Source organism: Hordeum vulgare, chromosome 3H (assembly GCF_904849725.1).
Source record: "Hordeum vulgare subsp. vulgare chromosome 3H, MorexV3_pseudomolecules_assembly, whole genome shotgun sequence".
NCBI lineage: Eukaryota > Viridiplantae > Streptophyta > Magnoliopsida > Poales > Poaceae > Hordeum > Hordeum vulgare.
Window position 1 is genome coordinate 10,488,240 of NC_058520.1, and position 18,941 is coordinate 10,507,180.

At 43.5% G+C, this 18,941-nt stretch overlaps 1 protein-coding gene across 1 annotated transcript; it reads right to left on the reverse strand.

The window, feature by feature from the left end:
- Positions 1-14,998: 14,998 nt before the first annotated feature.
- Positions 14,999-18,408, reverse strand: LOC123441300 (SKP1-like protein 1A). The gene is made up of 4 exons (XM_045117780.1): positions 18,280-18,408; positions 17,114-17,414; positions 16,450-16,511; positions 14,999-15,172 (listed from the first exon to the last, which is right to left on the reverse strand). The coding sequence occupies exons 1-4, from the start codon at positions 18,406-18,408 to the stop codon at positions 14,999-15,001; spliced, it is 666 nt and encodes a 221-aa protein (XP_044973715.1).
- Between the last annotated feature and the right edge of the window lie 533 nt (positions 18,409-18,941).

The following is an 18,941-nucleotide window of genomic DNA, read 5'->3' on the forward strand; positions in this document are numbered from 1 at the left end:
TGGCACGACCATGCTCGATGTCGTGTACACGAACGAGAGCAGGGAGATGCCGTATTTTCTTGAACAGTTGAAGGAACGATGGCTTGACGCTGCAAATGGATCATGAGAAGTTCTTGGGGCTTGATCTGGAGTACACGGCCGATCAACACGGTGTTGCCGTCATCCAATTATGCTTCGCACACCATGTCTTGATCTTCCAATGGGCGAGGTAAGTTTTGAGGCTTTCTTTGATCCAAGGTAATGACATTGTAAGTTTATTTGTTTCAATCATAGTTGGTTCCCTTCAAATAGTTGTAGTGAAACAATTTTGGTTAGTTGAAGGGGAACACAATCTGATTGGAATAGTGTTCCATAATCTGAAAAATCATATTAGAATCAACTAGTGTTTAATATGTTCCATTGGAATCATAGTTGGTTCGCTTCAAATAGTTGTAGTGAAACAATTTTGATTAGTTGAAGGGAGCACAATCTGATTGGAATAGTGTTCCACATCTGAAAAATCTGATTGGTTCAATATGTTCCATTGAAATCATAGTTGTAGTGATACAATTTTATGTGGTGTTCTTTGATCCAAGGTTATGTAAATTGCATATAGCTAGTGATCTCTCTAGGTTCCATTGGATAGCAATATGATATGTCATAGTCATGAAAATTGCATATAGCTAGTGATCTCTCTAGGTTCCATTGGATAGCTATAGTGATCTCTCTAGGTTCCATTGCATATGTTCTATTTGAATCCTAAAGATAATTTTCTCTTTAGTTGTAGTGAAACATGTTTCCTTATTGCAGCAGTATGTAACATTTGTTCCATTTTAATTTGTTTCTGTTGCAGTAGTGACAAGCATTGTCCAGAACTCATGGACTTCCTTCGCAGCGGCATCACTTTTGCTACCGTTGACATAACGAACGACAAGCTGAAGATGAGGTACAACTTCGGTATTGAGATACCAACTGGTTGCCTCATTGATCTCCAAACGGTATTCAGGCTTCGACATGTCAGGACTTCGATGGCTCATATGGCAGTTGCCTTGATCGACGAGGAATATGGTGATATGAAGACCAATTTCCCAAAGTCTCAGCACAAACTTTGGGAGAAGTCCCCACTTGATCGTATCAACATTGAGTATGCAGCAAAAGATGCATACATTTCATACGAGTTGTACCGCAAGATTCGAGTCGTCAACTATGGCCAGTGTCACCTCGAATAAGGTGGACATTCTGATTGGACTAGTATCAACTATGGCCAGCTATATATCTATGATAGCTATTATTATGTACTGTTTGGACTAGTATCATGTACTGCTTGGACCAATTTATATATGTCTAGTTTCTGTTTGTGCCATTATAGTTTCCACATTTGAATGGTTTAGCCCTTTCTAACTTCATTTGCTACTTTTGAATGGTTTAGCCCTTTCTAACTTCATGGTATCATGCATTTCGACCACATATATAGACAAAAAGTCTTCAGTTCAAATAAGTTCAAAAAATGAAATCCCTTTTGTAACAGATCTGTTTTTGATTAAAACAGTCATTTAAAAATGAAAGACCATTAGTCCCACGTGGCGTGCAGCGGAACCACGTGGCGTGCAGCGGAACCACGTGGCGTGCCGCGGAACCAATTTTGTTGTGGGGGTCGCTTTTCCTTCTTCTCCTTGTGCTAGATATTTGTTACGCATTAGGGAAAGAAGGAATAGCGACCATCATCGACGGTCAAAAAATCAGGTGAGGGAGTGTCCACCATACATGAGAGAAGAAGAATGTCGACTGTTGCTGTGGGGGGTCGTTTCTCCTTCTTCTCCTTGTGAAACGCTGATACTTCGAGAGAGATTGTCCGTTTTGTACACGAAGTGCATCCAGTTTTTGTCGTAGCCCTCTCAACTTTTTAACACATGCTATGTGGGTGAAATGATGATAGCATGCCAAATTTCAACATTTTCAGAGTTCATTTGTAGTGCTTTTCAATTTCAGGGTCAACTAGCTCAAAAAAAAATAAGCAGATGCACGAAGAATACCAAATGAAGTCAGAAATTGTTGAAATTTTGTGATGTGCCTTTGAATGGTGCATTTTGAACACACCAAAAGTATGGAGTTCAAATAAGTTCAAAAACATGAAATCCCTTTGTAAGAGATGAGTTCTCGTTCGAAACGCTGATACTTCGAGAGAGATTGTCCGTTTTGTACACGAAGTGCATCCAGTTTTTGTCGTAGCCCTCTCAACTTTTTAACACATGCTATGTGGGTGAAATGATGATAGCATGCCAAATTTCAACATTTTCAAAGTACATTTGTAGTGCTTTTCAATTTCAGGGTCAACTAGCTCAAAAAAAAAAAGTTAATAGTTTGGATAGTCAAAATAATTACTTTTGAAAATAGAAAATAGTTTTGCATTATTTATTCAATTTCAAACACTTTTCATTATCATAGTTTTGTCAAATTCTCAAATATGCAAAAAGAATTTTAATAAACATAGTTTTTAATTGAAAATAAAAAAATAGATAATAGTTTGGATAGTCAAAATAATTACTTTTGAAAATATAAAATAGTTTTGCATTATTTATTCAATTTCAAACACTTTTCATTATCATAGTTTTGGCAAATTCTCAAATATGCAAAAAGAATTTTTAATAAACATAGTTTTTAATTGAAAATAACAAAATAGATAATAGTTTGGATAGTCAAAATTATTAATTATGAAAATAGAAAAATAGTTTTGCATTATTTATTCAATTTCAAACACTTTTCATTATCATAGTTTTGTCAATTTTTCAAATATGCAAAAAGAATTTTTAATAAACATAGTTTTTAATTGAAAATAACAAAATAGATAATAGTTTGGATAGTCAAAATTATTAATTATGAAAATAGAAAATAGTTTTCCATTATTTATTCAATTTCAAACACTTTTCATTATCATAGTTTTGTCAAATTCTCAAATATGCAAAAAGAATTTTAATAAACATAGTTTTTAATTGAAAATAACAAAATAGATAATAGTTTGGATAGTCAAAATTATTAATTATGAAAATAGAAAAAAAATTGAAACTATATGAGAATTGATAGAGAAAATTCAATCTAAATTCAAAGTGAACTCACTTTGAATTCAGGTTGAATTTTCTCCATAATTTCGAATATAGTTTCAATTTTCATTGAGTTTAGACCCGTAAGCCTGCTTTGGAGAGGAGCTCGATGGAGAAGCTGCGATGGGGCTTATAAACAAGTGTTAGTCCCCCTCGCTGGGCGAGGTGGGACTAAATTTATCGTGCAGCCGAGGAGGGGCTGTAGTCCCGGGTGGAGCCACGCCCCGGGACTAAAGATCCACCTATATAAGCGGGAGTTAGAAAATTTTCAACCCAAATCGCATTTCCTTCTCTCCTTCTTCCTCGTTCTCCTGCCCGGCACGGCACAGTGACGAAGTCGACGACGCCGTCAGGCTGCCCGCCGTCCTGCTCGCCGCCGCCTGCCGTCCTCCTCACCGTCGCCGTCGTCCTCCTCGCCGCCGCCGTCCTCCTCGCCGCGCGCCGCCCTCCTCGCCGCACGTCGTCGACACCTTCGGCCGGTAAGCCCCCCGCCCCCTCCTCCCCAACACTCCGGCCAGTAGAAGAAAAGAAGAAAAAGGAGAAGAAAAAGGAGGAGAAAGGAAGAAAAAGGAGAAGAAAGGAAGAAAAAGGATAAGAAAGGAAGAAAAAGGAGAAGAAAGGAAGAAAAAGGAGAAGAAGAGAAGAAAAAGGGAAGGAGAAGAAAAGAAGAAAAAGGAGAAGAAAAGAAGAGAAATGAGAAGAAAAGAAGAAAAAGGAGAAGAAAAGAAGAAAAAGGAGAACAAAAGAAGAAAAAGGGAAGAAAGGAAGAAAAAGGAGAAGAAAGGAAGAAAAAGGAGAAGAAAAGAAGAAAAAGGAGAAGAAAGGAAGAAAAAGGAGAAGAAAAGAAGAAAAAGGGAAGAAAAGAAGAAAAAGAAAAAGATTTTGTTTTGTCATTTAATTCCTATTGTTATTAGGTTTGTGCTAGATTATTAGGGTTAGTAATATTTAGAATTAGGATAGGGTTACAAGAAGAAAAATGAGAAGAAAAGAAGAAAAAGGAGAAGAAAGGAAGAAAAAGGAGAAGAAAGGAAGAAAAAGGAGAACAAAGGAAGAAAAAGGGAAGAAAAGAAGAAAAAGATTTTTTTTGTCATTTAATTTCTATTGTTATTAGGTTTGTGCTAGATTATTAGGGTTAGTAATATTTAGAATTAGGAAAAAGGAAAATAAGAAGAGGAGGAGAAGAAAAGAGGAAAAAGGAGAATAAGAAGAGGAGGAGAGGAGAAGAAGAGGAAAAATAGAAGAAGAGGAGAAGTAGAAGAAGAGAAAAAATTAGAAGAGGAGGAGAGGAGAAGTAGAAGAAGAGAAGAGGAGAAGTAGTAGAAGAAGAGGAGAAGTAGAAGTAGCTAGAAGAAGAAGAAGTAGAAGAAGAGGAGAAATAGAAGAAGAGCAAAAAATAGTTTAGGGTTACAAGAAGAAGAAATATTGTATAGTGTATATGCTTAAGTGTTAATAGTGTTTCTTAGATTATTGCTTAATTTTGCTATTGTATATGCTTAAGTGTTAATAGTTTAATTTTGCTATTGTATATGCTTAAGTGTTAATAGTTTATTTTTAGCAAGAAAATTAATAGAACTAGTTTATTTTTTTAATTCATTTTACGATGCCTATCCCGCATCCTCGTCGTCGACTCGGCGGAGGACACCTGCTTGATCAGAGGGGCCTTGTCCGGGACTGGGCTCCGCCCGGCTGGTATTGGGAGGTGCTACCTTCCGGGGGGCGTAGGTTGGTGAGGAGCCAGCCCGTCGTTGACCCGATCCTTGTTTGGTGGCGGTCGCGTGGGCCAGTGAGGGTGCCGAGGCTTCCGGACACCGCGGAGGTGGTACGTCACCGTGTCAGCGAGGAGGATGAGCACGTCCGTCGCTACATGGTTGCGTTGGAGGGCAGGTTCGAGCATACCTCGCAGGTTCTTCGGGGATCTCAGTGGAGCTATGATCCTGTGATGGTTCCTTCTCTTTGGGTGTCCACCACCCGCGCCGATACCCGTCGGGCGCTACGGTTCTAGATGTATCAGTGATGCTATATGTATGATAGTATTCGAGGAGTATTAGTGATAATATTCGACGATGGACGGACAAAAGAGATGATGTATTTGCTTATAATTGAATACATGCTAATTTGAATACTACTTATTTTACGATTTGGTTTTGCTTATTGAATGCTTAAATTGGAAAAGTACTCCTACTTTGAATACTATGCAGAAATCTAGGAGTCCCGGGTGGAGCCACGACCCGGGACTAAAGTTGTTTTGGAACGGAGTTCCTGATAGAATAATTCTTTTTTGGTACAAAGGTTAAGAGAATCTGTTTTTTGCAGAACTATGGATCCACATATCAGGAACCTCGAAGAGGAAGAACTTCTCGAAGATATAATCAAAGACGGCCCCGACGTTGAACCAGCTGAATCTCCGTCGTCATATCTAAACCCCTCCGGATATGGAATGGAGGTCGAGCGACACGAAGATGAAGCCGATGGGGCAGGAGATAGGTCCAATGACAGAGAAGGTGATAGCTCCACTGATGGAGAAGCCGGTGGCAAGGCCGGTGCAGAAATAATAAAGTCCGGCGAGGTATACATATGAAGTTCGACAATCACTTGTAATATGTGAAAAATATTGGAGATAGCTCTATATTGTATACATATACATTCATTTGACGAATGTTTCTCCCTCTTAGGCCTCCACATCGAGCAAAGCTACGAAACGAGGCCCGACTAGAAAGTTGGATGCACGGACGCATTACACCTTTGAGGTGATATTGCCTACGGGCGAACCCAAGCTTCCTAAGAATGTTGCTGACACATTCAAGAAGCAATGCGGAGTTCTCGTTAGGGATCACGTCCCGATCAACGTTCGGGAGTGGAACAAGCACAAAGGGGCAGCCGATAGTGACTATGTCGCCTAAAGGTACAAAGATAATCTTTGGAATGATCTCATGTCACATTTCAACCTGCCAGAATGTGAGAATGAAGACGCCGCAAAAAAACTGAGGGCCAAAGTCAAGCAGTGGACTCTAAAGAAGATGGCCGAACTGTTCCGTAGCTGGAAGAAGAAGCTATGGAAAAACTATCTGAAGACAAAGAAAGTGCCAGTATTCGAGGGGTATCTAGCCAAGCAGGCGAATCACTGGAAGGCATTTCAAGAGTACAAGGAGTCAGAAGATGCCCAGGCATTATCAGAAAAGAACAAGATAAATGCCGACAAGAAGAAATATCACCACAAGCTGGGGCCAGGGGGCTATGAGACTGCCATCCCAATGTGGGATAAGAAAGAGGAAGATCTGCTAGATAAAGGCATTGTACCTGAACAACTCCGTGATGAGTGGGAATTGAGAGCAAGAAATTGGTTCCTTGCGCATGGTGGGTCGTACGACGAAAAAACAGGGGACCTCATCTGCAGTGACGGTCTTAGGATACCCAGGGAGAATTGGAAAAGGATAGTGAAAGAAATTAAGGAGGGAAAAAGAAAGTTCACTGCAGATAGATCGAAAGATTTGCTCACACTGGTCCTCGGCAATGACGAACATGGAGGACGAACGCGAGGCTTCGGTCCTTCTTACCCGTGGTGGCTTGGGTTTGCCAGAGACCAAGACACTTACAGAAGCCGAGAGAGAGCAAAGAAGCGGCAGCAGGATGAGGAGAATGACAAGTTCAACCAGTTGCTTGCCAGGATTAACGAGCAACAGAAGCAGATTGATGAGCTTAGAGGAGTAGCGCGCCAGGAAGATCCTGCACTTGATATTACCGGCGCCCCATCTAAGCGGAAAAGCAGCGTGGCTGAATCTGAGGCCCTGCCCGACGATGCACGAAGAATGATAGAGGGCGGTCCCGGCTACCCCGTGGATGGAATCAAGGAGTCAACATCATGTGAACTCCATCAGAAAGTCAAGAACATATCCATGAAGGTGGCCGTCGGACAAGCTTTACCTTCTGGCCCTGATGCACGCTGGCATGGCCGTGAGATTCCAGCTTACTTTGCCAAAGTCGAGGTGGATGAAATCATGGCGGGGATTCATGATATGGAGCTCAACATAGCTGGACCTGAAGATGAGTGGACACTCGGAGAAGTACTGGGTGGAGTCATCCTATGGGACAAGAACTACATCAAGCTTCCAGGCTCGGCCCCAAGGACAACACAGCCTCTGAGTCGTCGCAGGTCACCTACACCTCCATTACCTCCAAGCCCTCCACATGACGTCGGCCAGCACAACACGAGTCCATCTCGATCACCGCCGCCGGACTTGGGTCGTCCGTCTCCGCCGCCGCCCGCACAGGATACTAAGCGGAAGCGTGCCACCAAGAACGCTCCGCCGACGATTCCTAAGAGACGGAGCCCCCCAAAGCGCAAACGGTCGCCCCTCCCAAAGGTACCTCATGCTAATCTTCCTATCAAACCTTATGATCGTACCCCCGAGGAAAATGCCAGGATAGCAAAGGAACATCATGATGCGCAGATGAAAAAGAAGGAACCCGAGCCCCGCCCGGAATACACCGAGAAGCAAATAGCATGGGCAAAATACTTCACGACCCTTCCATCACAGTATGACTTACACCATAAGCCTGATGACTATACACGCACATTGCATAAGGAGGGGGAAAATCATACGTTCCTCAGCTTGGACAACAAGCCAAACAGTCGATCCCACCCCTCAAGGTGTTAACCGAGAATGTTCCCCCTCCGGTGCAGGGGCAAGCTTTTGAATTAGCAAAGGAGTAGGCGGCTCAATGGGGTGTCTCGGTTGAAGATGTTCTGGCTTCCCAAGACGACAGGTTACCCAAGGCTGTGGTAGCCCCTAAGCCACAGTTTTTTATGGGAGAGCCTTTGGTCAGCAAAGATGATCTCCCAACAAATATGCGTTACTTGCATACATGGTACTTAAGTGAATCAAAGAATGGGAGAACGATGATCGTGTTGAGTGTCCCACGGGAGTACTACGGCTGCCCCGAAGAAATCCATATCGACTTTAATGAACTCTTCCAGATGTACAATGGCGACGCCCTCGACAAATCGCTTATGAGTTGCTATTGTCTGTAAGTTTTTCAATTCGTTGTCTACATATAACTTGTTTAGTTATTTCAATTCATTGTCTATATATAACTTGTACTCTATTATGGAGAATGAAGATTCTGAATTGTAAAAGTAAGAACATCCTAAATATTGGGTTTATTGACCCAGATAAAATACATATATCGACGCTAACTGATAAACCCAAGGAGACGGAGGAAAACCTTCTAAGGTTTCTAATAGATCAAAATTTCTGTGACCGCATATTGTTTCCATACAACTTCAGGTGAGGGTCTTTACTCTGTTGTGTCCATTCACTTATAAGTGTAACTGATAAGTTACTGACATATATATATATATATATATATATATATATATATATATACATACATACATGTGCAGCTTCCATTGGATTCTGTTGGACATTCAAATTGATAAGGGAAGAGTTGATGCCTTCGACCCATTATTGAGACCCTTGGAACAGTTCCAAAGCCTGCAGGACATGCTCCAAGGGTAATTTCAATCATTCTTGCGCTCTATCGGTCTCTTTCGATGATTTTCTGATATATCAATTAATGAAGAACTTAGCAAATCATTATCCTTGTCGGGCAGGGTTTGGAAGCGGTTCAAGTGCGTGACTCCCGGTAACTTTCCTGAGAAGCTGACCTTTAGAGCGGCTCAGGTAAGTAGTAGTATGATATACTTCTATTTTCAATACATTTATGATGCTAGATTATTATTTTGATTATATATATTCTATTCTCGTAAAGTGTGACCAGCAGCCACGGGGAACGCATCTATGCGGATACTATGTTTGCGAGACCATTCGCACGTTTACCTCTGAGCACAAGGATCACAGATTCGACGTAAGCAATGAACATTCACACCTCTATTTTTACTCGTCATTCTTTGTTATCATGATTGATATTCATATTCATCTCCTCTTCTTATATAGTACACGGCCATGAGGACGAAGGTCCTACTAGAGCAACGCGCGATTGCTGTTGCAGAGGAGCTTGCGACCTTTCTGAGGACGAAAGCTATAGATGACAAAGTACGATTTAGTGTAGCTAGGGGCCATTACTGATGTTCGTCCATGTAATCGAATAGACGTGCTCTAGTCCCGATAATTCAGATCTCCATATAATTGTATATATATGCTCGCTTGTAAGATAAGTTAATCTTATATATATATATGCATAATTATTTCTATTTAAATTATATGAAAACTAATTCCCTAACACCAAACGAGGCATCACGTTAATCTCCCGAACACCTAAACCCTAAAACCCAAAAATAATTTCATTCAAAAAAAAATCCAAAAATAAGCAAAATCTGAAACTCTTTAGTCTCGGTCCGTGTAACGAACCGGGACTAAAGGGCCTGCCCCTGGGACGCTACGAGGCGCCCACGTGGAGCACCTTTAGTCCCGGCTTGTAACAGGGCCGGGACTAAAGGTTAGGCCTTTAGTCCCGCCCCTTTAGTCCCGGTTAGTGAACCGGGACTAAAGCCCCTTACGGGCCGGGGCTAAAGGCCCCGTCCCCACTAGTGGGCCAAAGGCCCATTTTTCACTAGTGTACGCTGCCCGACTAGAGCTTTAACCAGACTACGAGATCTCATAAAGCAAAGTTTGTTTCATTCCGTTCTGTTTACATGTTCTTTATCGATAAATGATGGATTTTTTTAACTTAAAATGAAGCATCAAGAAAAAACTAACACGATAAAGATACATAGGGTCTCCGTATAGCTAAGATGCACACAGCCAACACCCATGCACACACACGTAAAAACATGCACGACAAATAGCAAAATCATATAAGACCACAGTGCTGGCGCAGCCTTGCCGTCTCTCTATCACCGGACTGGAGGTAGAAGAAGTGAAGATAAAATACAATGGACACAGGTGTTTCGGGCGCTCTAACTCCAGCAGCAACAAACGGCTAAATTTTCCCTAACAGCATGAACTGCACACGCTGCTGAACCAGTACACAAGGGAGCCTTTTATAGGCATACAAGCACGCACGACGCGCTCCACTCTGCGCGCACACGATCCGCAAGCCCGGGCGCCCCCACGACGTGCACTTACGCTCCTACGCAGTCGGCCCGGCCTGCACCCGATCGCCACGCCAACCCCTGCTACAATCATCAACAGACTACTCATACACCCACGCATATATGTACACGCACATACACACATGACCGTAACCCAGCCCACGGACCCGACCTGACGCACCGACGCAGATCGCACCGCCAAGGACCTGACCTGACACGCTGACGTCGATCGCATCGTACTCCGTCACGACTTATATATTCCTAACACACAACTATGTGTATAGGCGAGGAAAAAGAAATGAAAAGAAAAAAAGTCCCAAAGAGGATCAGATGTGCGATCAGATCCGCGATCAACAGACCACGGATGGCCGGAATCATCAGGTAGCATGACGGACAGGTTGGGAAACAACAGCCAGATCGGAAGGTGACCACAAGGGAAGGAACAGAAAAAAAAAAGAGGGCCGAGATGCCCCACCCCCGCCGTCCGCCGGGTGGCCGGCCTCCTCTGACGGCGGCAAGGTGAACGAGGCTGCGAGGGAGGGCCGCTGAACATGGCCACGATGGCTCCTCCGGTGTAGCCCGAAGCGACCCGGGAAGCTAGCAAGAAGAAAAGAGTTGTTTATATGTTCATGTCTAACACATCATATACTAATCATTCGATCTAAAAAAATGTGTTGTTGATAAGTTTTTAGAAAAATAATCAAATGACATTTTGAAGAAGATTGCTTATGAAAGACAAATTGAAGATTTTGTATCAAGGACTCCAAGAAGGGTGCATGTTTATGCTAAATAATGTACTAATTTTGAGTTCGGAGAATCGCTTCTTGAGTATATTTTTTTGTTTTCGTAATTGCCTATGGTTATATCAAGGACCTAATTTTGGATGTTGAACACGGCCCGTTTTCTCAGGTACGTCCCTACCCGGATAAACAGTATTTTTTTGAAAATACAAAGACACTGAATTTACAGGACATCAAACATGATTAGACATTTGGGATGCGTTTGGTTACCTGCATTAGGCCCAATCAGACCCGGGTGGGACGAAAACAGGGTGTTTGGTTGACCCGGTCACATGAAAATCTTGCCCCGCATGAACCTTAAAGCACTCCCACCACACCCACCAGGAACACATGAATCGGCTGTTTCCAGCGAGCCAGACTCAAGTGGTGCAGGGGAGGGAAACGTGGAGCTGAGATCCTATGAGCAGAGAGATGTCGGGAGCTCGCGCGCGTCTCCGGATGAGCGACATGACAATTTCGTGTCACCGCCCGCCAAATCGGTCACCCAATATAGCCAGGGTCATCGTAACGGCAAAAATCCCGTCAGTATTCCCCCCTCTTGAGTTTTCCCTCCGACGCGGTTTCACATTGACGACGAGGTAAGCGGCACAACTGCTCCGACGACCGGTTGACGAAAGAGATGAATCGACAACTTCTCTTACCCGACGTGTCCAGTGCCTCCTCCGATGGCGTCCGTGAGTTCAATCCCCTTCGATATATGTGACTTTGATGTAGTAGTAGCTAGTTGTGATTGATTGGAAGCATGCTAGGAGTTGTTTTCATGTCAACAAGGATTGATAGCTAGTGGTAGTGGATGGATTGATAGTATGCTTTGATGTTGAATAGGGTCCATCCATATATCCATGTTTACTGTTGTGCTCTTTTGTGTTGTGATATTGAAGTTGATCATCCATGTGTCTATATAGATGTTTACTGTTGTGCTCTATTGTGTTGTGATGTTCAAGTTGATCATCCATGTGTCCATATTGAAGCAGATCATCCATGTGTCCATGTCGAAGTAGATCATCCATTTGTGCAAATGTTAGTGCTAGTTCGATCTGTCCATGTTTAATGTTGGTTCCTACCATCGATGTGTGGTGTATTGTGATCTTGATAGCTAGTTCCTGTCATCCTACATCGACGGCTCCCAGCCTCCCGTGGACATGGCTTATGATTCTGACATTTTCGAGATTGTGCCTCCTATGCTTCCTCCATTTGTGCCGGCTCAACCCAATGTTGTAACTCATGCCGCTACACAAGCAGCTGCCACAAAGGCAAAGAAGGATGGTAGGAGAAACAACATGAAGCGGCAATTGTTCATTTTGATTTTTGTGCTTTAACAGGATGTTTGAGATCATAGCTAGTGGGGTGAGTACTGTCAAGGGCTTCGAGAAGGTGCACTTGAAGTTGTTGCAAAGCAGGTGATCAAGTTGTGTCGACATGAGGTCAGCTCGACCCAGGTCAACAACCACCTCGGGAAGTGGAGAGCGAGGTGGATCACCACGTACAAGCTAGAAGACCTAGGTGGTGCTTCATGGGAAGAGGACACTTGCTCAATCCTTTTCCAGGTAGAGCACGACCAAGGTCTCATCGCGGTTAGCTCACAAATCATGCAAATCTAACTAACCAATTGTTTAAGCCTGTGAACCTTTGCCATTCTAACTAACCACTCCGCCATGTTTCTTTCTTAGCCTCACCCCAAGGACCCAGAGTTTCTCAACACATCTATCCAGCACTACCACCATATGCAATAGATCTTCTCCTTCGGGCTGGCAACAAACAAGCATGCCATGGGCTCCAGTCAGCCATTGGGCTCGCCGATGCGCGAGTATGAAGACACTCCGAAGATCAGTTTGGATGCTCCTTACAAGGGTAGTGACCATGTTCCCGTGCTTGATAGGAAGAGGGAGAGGGGGGTGGGCTTGATGGAGGATGAGCAAACCATATTCACGAGCATGACTCCGAATGTGAAGGAGGTGGCCACCATCATGAGGGTTAGCAGTATGGAAGAAGGAGGTGGCGACTGCTAGCCGACAAGTATGAATCACCGAGCGGACAGAACATTTTCCGCCTACACATGAAATTATTTTAATACATAACAAACATTTTTGGAATGTAGAACATTTTTTCCATACACATGAAGAAATATTGCAAATGCGTGAACATTTCTTCCTCACATCATTTTTGTTATCTAGCAAACATTTTTATTGAGTCGTGTAATGTTTTCTTTCTATACCTGAACATTCTTCTATAGGCACGGTACATAGGAATAGGCCTAAAGTTTATAATCTTTGCACCTGAAACTACATAGAATTACATAGGCACGGTACCCTAAAGATTATAATTCTATGTAATTCCATTTCTAACAAGAGGTCACAACACATTAACCTTCCAAGACGGACCTACTGAAACAAGTGCAATGCTTTAGGTCTATGATGTGAAATTGAAAATACAAATATATGTGCACTTATATACGGCGGCAATACTCAAACTCCATTCAAAAATGGTAACTGTCGTGGTTTTGTCACGGCAGATGTCCTCGTAAAAGAACTTAGTGTTGTAGCCATCGCACCTTGGTGGCGACTCAAAGGGGTTATGTGGGAGCGAGACAAATATTTACCCAGGTTCGGCCCCTCGGGAAGAGGTAAAAGCCTACGTCCTGCTTGGAGTTTGTATTGATGATGTTTCGATTACAAGGGGGCGTAACTCGCCTGACCTAGCACTCGATGATTTCTAACCTACCCTCTACTTCCCGAGGACTCGCCTTTATATACAGGTCGAGTCCTTAGGGTTTACAAGGGTCATTTCCTTTACACAAATCGTGATTCTTCCGATCTCTAAATCGCCATCTTCCCAAGACTCGGAGATCTTCTCTACTATGGACTTGTTCCAAAGGTCCTGAACCGTCATACGACTCCCGGCCTTGCTGGACCAAGCCCGGAACCACTTGGAGATGAGTCGCCAGCTTGGGTGACCCGGCCCAACTAGGACGGGTTATCCAACAGATAATATCCCAAGAGTAACCCTCTTTATTCTCCAAGTGCCATGAGCTTTGTTGTGTTTGTGGCATTTGATTCTCTTAAGTACTTCGGTCCAAACACCTTGACTACTGCAGTCGCAAATCTTACCATGACTTCGAGGCATATGCTTTCAGCAATCTGGAGGTACTCATCCCACAAATCTATAGTCATTTTATAGTCAAGCATCCTTACAGGAGGCGTGCACTTCCCATAACTAGAGAACACAATGTTTCCAATAACATCCCGCTTGATGCAATCAACGTAGGCCCTGACACCTTGATATATGCGTTCGAACACATGTTCTCGCATCTAAACGACGGTGGAAATAGGGTTCAAACAACACATCAGGGTAAAAGTAGTCGTCGTACAACATAATACGGCCATGTGTCATCTGTCGGTTGAACCAGTGTAGTTGGGAACATGCTCCGCCACACGTTCCACATCTGCAGGAATCGCCCTCGTCATCGATGTTTCATGATCATCTTACGAAGACGAATCCATGAACTCGACGTAGATATACTCCTCGCCTGAATCCATCATGTTTTCTTCAAAGTAAACAACTGAAATGTAAAAAAAGTTGGCAATAACATCTGACCGAACACTTGTCAGGCATAGTGTCTCCCATGAGCGGCGGTGGAAGGGAGGAGGATACCTTAGCCACGACTGACTTTAGGGTGGAATGACGGCGTAGGCAAAGCCGTGCGGCGCCTAGATGAAGCGAAAGAGGTCCGACGAGGTTTGGACGTTATCCGGGTGGTACAACGGCGACGGTGGAGTCAGGTAGCATGGATACAGAGCACATGAGAATGAACGGAGCAAGGAAAAGCACGGGCTCCTATGAGTTCATGGATATACAGCCACACACCAAACAAAAGATAACGAATGCAGCCGAATGGTAAACTTCCCAGATTGACCAGAACCAGAACAATGTACTTATAGCTTACTACTAGCATAGTTTCGAACCACAACGGCTGCTCCCAGGCATTAACGAAGCTGGGTTTCCTTCTTTGCTGGTTATTCGCATTACAAGATAGTTGTTTCTTTAGTTGTCCGCTTGTCGCCGCTATACCTTCATTCGAAGGCCCATTGGTTTTCCCTCCGAACTTCCTGCTCTTCCTCTTTGGTGAAGTCGTTCCTGATGTTGAAGGTCTTGCGGATCTCCTTTACAGTCCTCCCCTTCATCATGTCAAAGACCTTTTGACAGGTCAGGTCCAGCAGCCCCTTGATGTTCAGGTAGTTCGCAGCCTGTCAGGGAAAAATACAAGCATGATGGTGAGGTATCTTCCTTACACAAAAGAGACTAAACAGATAAGAAACAGGAGCACAATACTGTAGTCATACAAATGCAACTTACACTGGTTAATCATGGCACAGAACTGAAAACCGAAGCATAGCTCTTCGTAAAGACATCAGACAACAAAATCTTAAAGAAGATAAGAAACATTACATATTAGTAAGGCAATACACTTTTAGTACTACCTTCGTCACAGTTTATAAGGCACACACGTGTACCTAGGTCGTCAATTTGACTTATATAAAGTTTATTGTTCAATATAAAAATTATATCATTATAAATTAGAACATCTAAAGTTTTTAATGATATAATTTTTGTACTCCCTCCGTTCCGGTGTATAAGTCATTCGCGTAGTTCTAGGTCACCGATTTGAGAAATTAAATATGTGTTATATGTCATGAAAAGTATATCACTAGATTTTTACACGGATATAATTTTTAAATATATTTTTTTTGTCACATATGATACATATTTAGATAGTTAAATTGTCAACCTAGAACTACGCGAATGACTTATACACCAAGACGGAGGTAGTAATATATGTTTATCATTAAGTGGGTCAAATTAACAACCTATATACGCATGCCGAACTTATAAACTGAGATGGGGGGAGTAATATCATAATAGCTCATCATAGTTGTTCCGTCCTAGGGAGTTTACAAACAATTATGACATGCAATCATGTACTCCCTCCGTTACGGTTTAGAAGACACAGTTAAACTTACGTGCGTTTCCAAAATAAACAAGGTTTAAGGCGTGAAAGCTATTACTCTTATTAATTGGTACTAGTACTACTCATGCATGCACCCTCCTAATTTGCAATTTGCTGCTCACACATTAGTACTAGTATTTTCTCAGTTAATTAGTCACATTAACATCTACACCTACTACATCTCACAACTAATCGGTGACTATCTTGGTCCCAGAGATTTTCTAAACGTGCCTTCTAAACCGTGACGGAGGTAGTAAATATGATGAGAAATAACGCACATCCTAGGGAGATTACAAGCATTTAAAGAATTATTGAGCCCTTCAAATATTTCGTGAGAGTACCTGCCACGAGTCTACACTCTACAGTAAACACAACGCAAACGAAACACGAATCTGAGGTACCAACCGTTGAACAGGACAACAAACCTCATCTAAAGTTCTAAACAGCAGGGTGCGAGCTCCTTGACGAGTACTAACTACAAAGAGCACCACGGGGAGGGTTGGATGGAAATCTCACGAGGATGAGGCCGAAGAGGATTTTCTGGTCGACGTCTACGAACTTATCGTCAAACGTCTTGAAAAAACATGGAATTCAAGGTTTAGCCACGCCTTCCTCTTCCCCAATCCTAGCTCCCTGTAGAACAAGAGCTTCGAGAGATCCCGAATCGAATCCCCAACGCTTCGATGGCAAGCATCGCTGAGATCTACTCCCTCCCTGAGAGTCAGGCTCGAGACCTACCCAGATGTAGCGACCAGGGCTGATATCTTTTCTCATAAGCTCCTACCTTTCGTGGGAGACAAAAGCGGCCTTCCTCTCCCTCGACGACGTCGAGCACGGACTAATGACCCAGCGAGTGGATCACTGGAACTTCATCAAGGCCTTTGAAGCTTGGAAGACGTCTCACGGGACTTGGTCGCCCAAAAAATTGGTCTCCATCCCTAACACCTCCCAAGGTAATTCCAGCAACTCCCCTAAATTCGTCGGAACAAAGACGACGCTCGAGTTCAAACCCACGGATGGCACCAAGCCGACTTTGGGCATGACCAAGTACAACCTACTTATGACTATGAAAGATCGCCCTGGATTGTATCTGGATGTAAGGAGCATGTTTACCTTGGAATTCCATGTTTTTTCTCTTCTTCAAATTATGATACTATGAAGAGGGTTGGATGGATTTCCTGGTCCGGCTCGGAGGTCTTGACGGTTGGGTCTGCGGTGTCGGCTCCGCACTTCTGGACGAGCTGCTTGCAGTACGAGTTCATGACCATCTCAAGGATATCGGCGTTGACGTTGGGGAGGGGGATGATGTTGCTGGCGCAGCCATCCTCCACCACGTGCTTGATGGTCTGCGACTCCATTGCTACCGCCTCCTCCACCACGAACACCTTGCTGTCGGAGCTCTTGAGAGTGAGCTTCTTCTCCGCCGTCTCAGCAGCGTCCGCGATCGATCCGACCGCAGGGGAGATTGGGGTGCCTGGGTGCTGTGAGGCGAGAAACCTTAAGGCCTTGTTCGGTTAAACCTCCCCTGAGAGGATTGAAGAGGTTTTGAGGGGATTGAGGGGGAATTTGACTTGTAGGGGATTTAATCCTCTTCAATTCACTTCAATCCCCTTCAAACCACTTGCGACCGAACAAGCCCTAAGAGAGAAGGCCAAGCGGAGAAGGTGGTGTTTGCGGGGATCGCAGGGAAGGGAGGTGCTTTTATTTTCCGGATCACGAAGAAGAAGGGTCTAAACTTGGTAATACGAAAGGGCAGAATTATTATTTTCTAGGGAAAAAGTTTTGAGAATTTGATCACACTAGCCTGGGTTCACATCACCTCATAAGGCGACGCTTAAAAATACTTTCTCCTAAACATGTAATCCCTCTGTAAATTAATATAAAAATAGTGTTTTAAATGTTTTTATATTAGTATACAGAGAAAGTAGGTTTGTCGGGTCAGTTATCAAACACTAGTGGATCAAGGTAAAATATTAGGGCTAAAAACGTGTGATTTTAGAGTATGGTAACGGTTAATCAAATGTATTTGTCTCCAGCTAGTCAAGCGTACCTCCAACTCTAGCCCGTACTTACAATTATTAGGGCTAAAATGTACTCCCTCCGTCCTAAAATAACTGTCTCAACTTTATACTAGCTTTAATATAAAATTGTACTAAACTTAAGACACTTATTTTAGAACGAAGGGAGTATGTCGTATGCTAGGCGACATCCGGATGTAGGAAAAACAAAAAAACATCCGCCTCGTGAATCGTATGATCTGAATTTTTCTAGCCATCCGATGAAAGTCTTTTCTCCTTTTTTTTCATCATAGTACGCCGCACACATAATCTCGCCTGCGTAGTAAACTTCGGTAGCACCATGGAGCGCCGGCAGCAGCAACTCTGGTGGCTTCGCAAAATCTGGTGGCACCGCATAACGCCGGCAGCAGCGACTTTGCTGGTCTCGCAGCACCGGCTTGCAACACGACGAAGCCATCGCAGAATCGTCGGAGCAGCCTGAGCCGTCGTCACATCATCACCGGAGCAGCCCTAGTTGCAGCATCTCCGGAGCAGCCCAAGACGTTGTTGCACCATCACCATAGCAGCCCTAGCCACGGTCACAGCAGCGTCAGAGCAGCCAGAGCCGCCGTCGCAGCATCGTTGGAGCAGCCCGAGTCGCCGATGATAAGCCGTTGTCGCAATATCGCCGGAGCAACCCGAGCCACCGTTGCAGGATCGTCGGAGCATGAAATTTAACTTTTTCAATTATGATACTTTATTATTCCTTAATTGTGTGAAAATCTTTGGGTGAGGTAAACTCAAATTAGCCTTTGTTGGGCTTAACCGGATGATTTCTCGGAAGAGAACACCGGACTTGAGGCATGCCTAATGGCCCAAGCCGACTTGGGATGGTTGTGCCATCAAATGTGGGACCATGTTGATATTGCAAACCTACAACCTATGAACACATCGTTGGACTAACAAGGTAGAGTTTATAGTGCTTGTATTGCCAGAAAATGACATAAAATG

What these genes read in the sequence shown, in the direction of transcription:
- LOC123441300 (XM_045117780.1), bottom strand. Translation starts at nt 18,408, where the DNA reads ATGGCTTCGTCGTGTTGCAAGCCGGTGCTGCGAGACCAGCAAAGTCGC. An exon ending in CAAGACCTCCGAGCCGGACC is followed by an intron (nt 16,512 to 17,113) that starts AGGAAATCCATC and finishes TTCCATGTTTTT; the next exon opens with TCAAGACGTTTGACGATAAG. An exon ending in TCCTCTTCGGCCTCATCCTC is followed by an intron (nt 15,173 to 16,449) that starts GTGAGATTTCCA and finishes TTTCCCTGACAG; the next exon opens with GCTGCGAACTACCTGAACAT.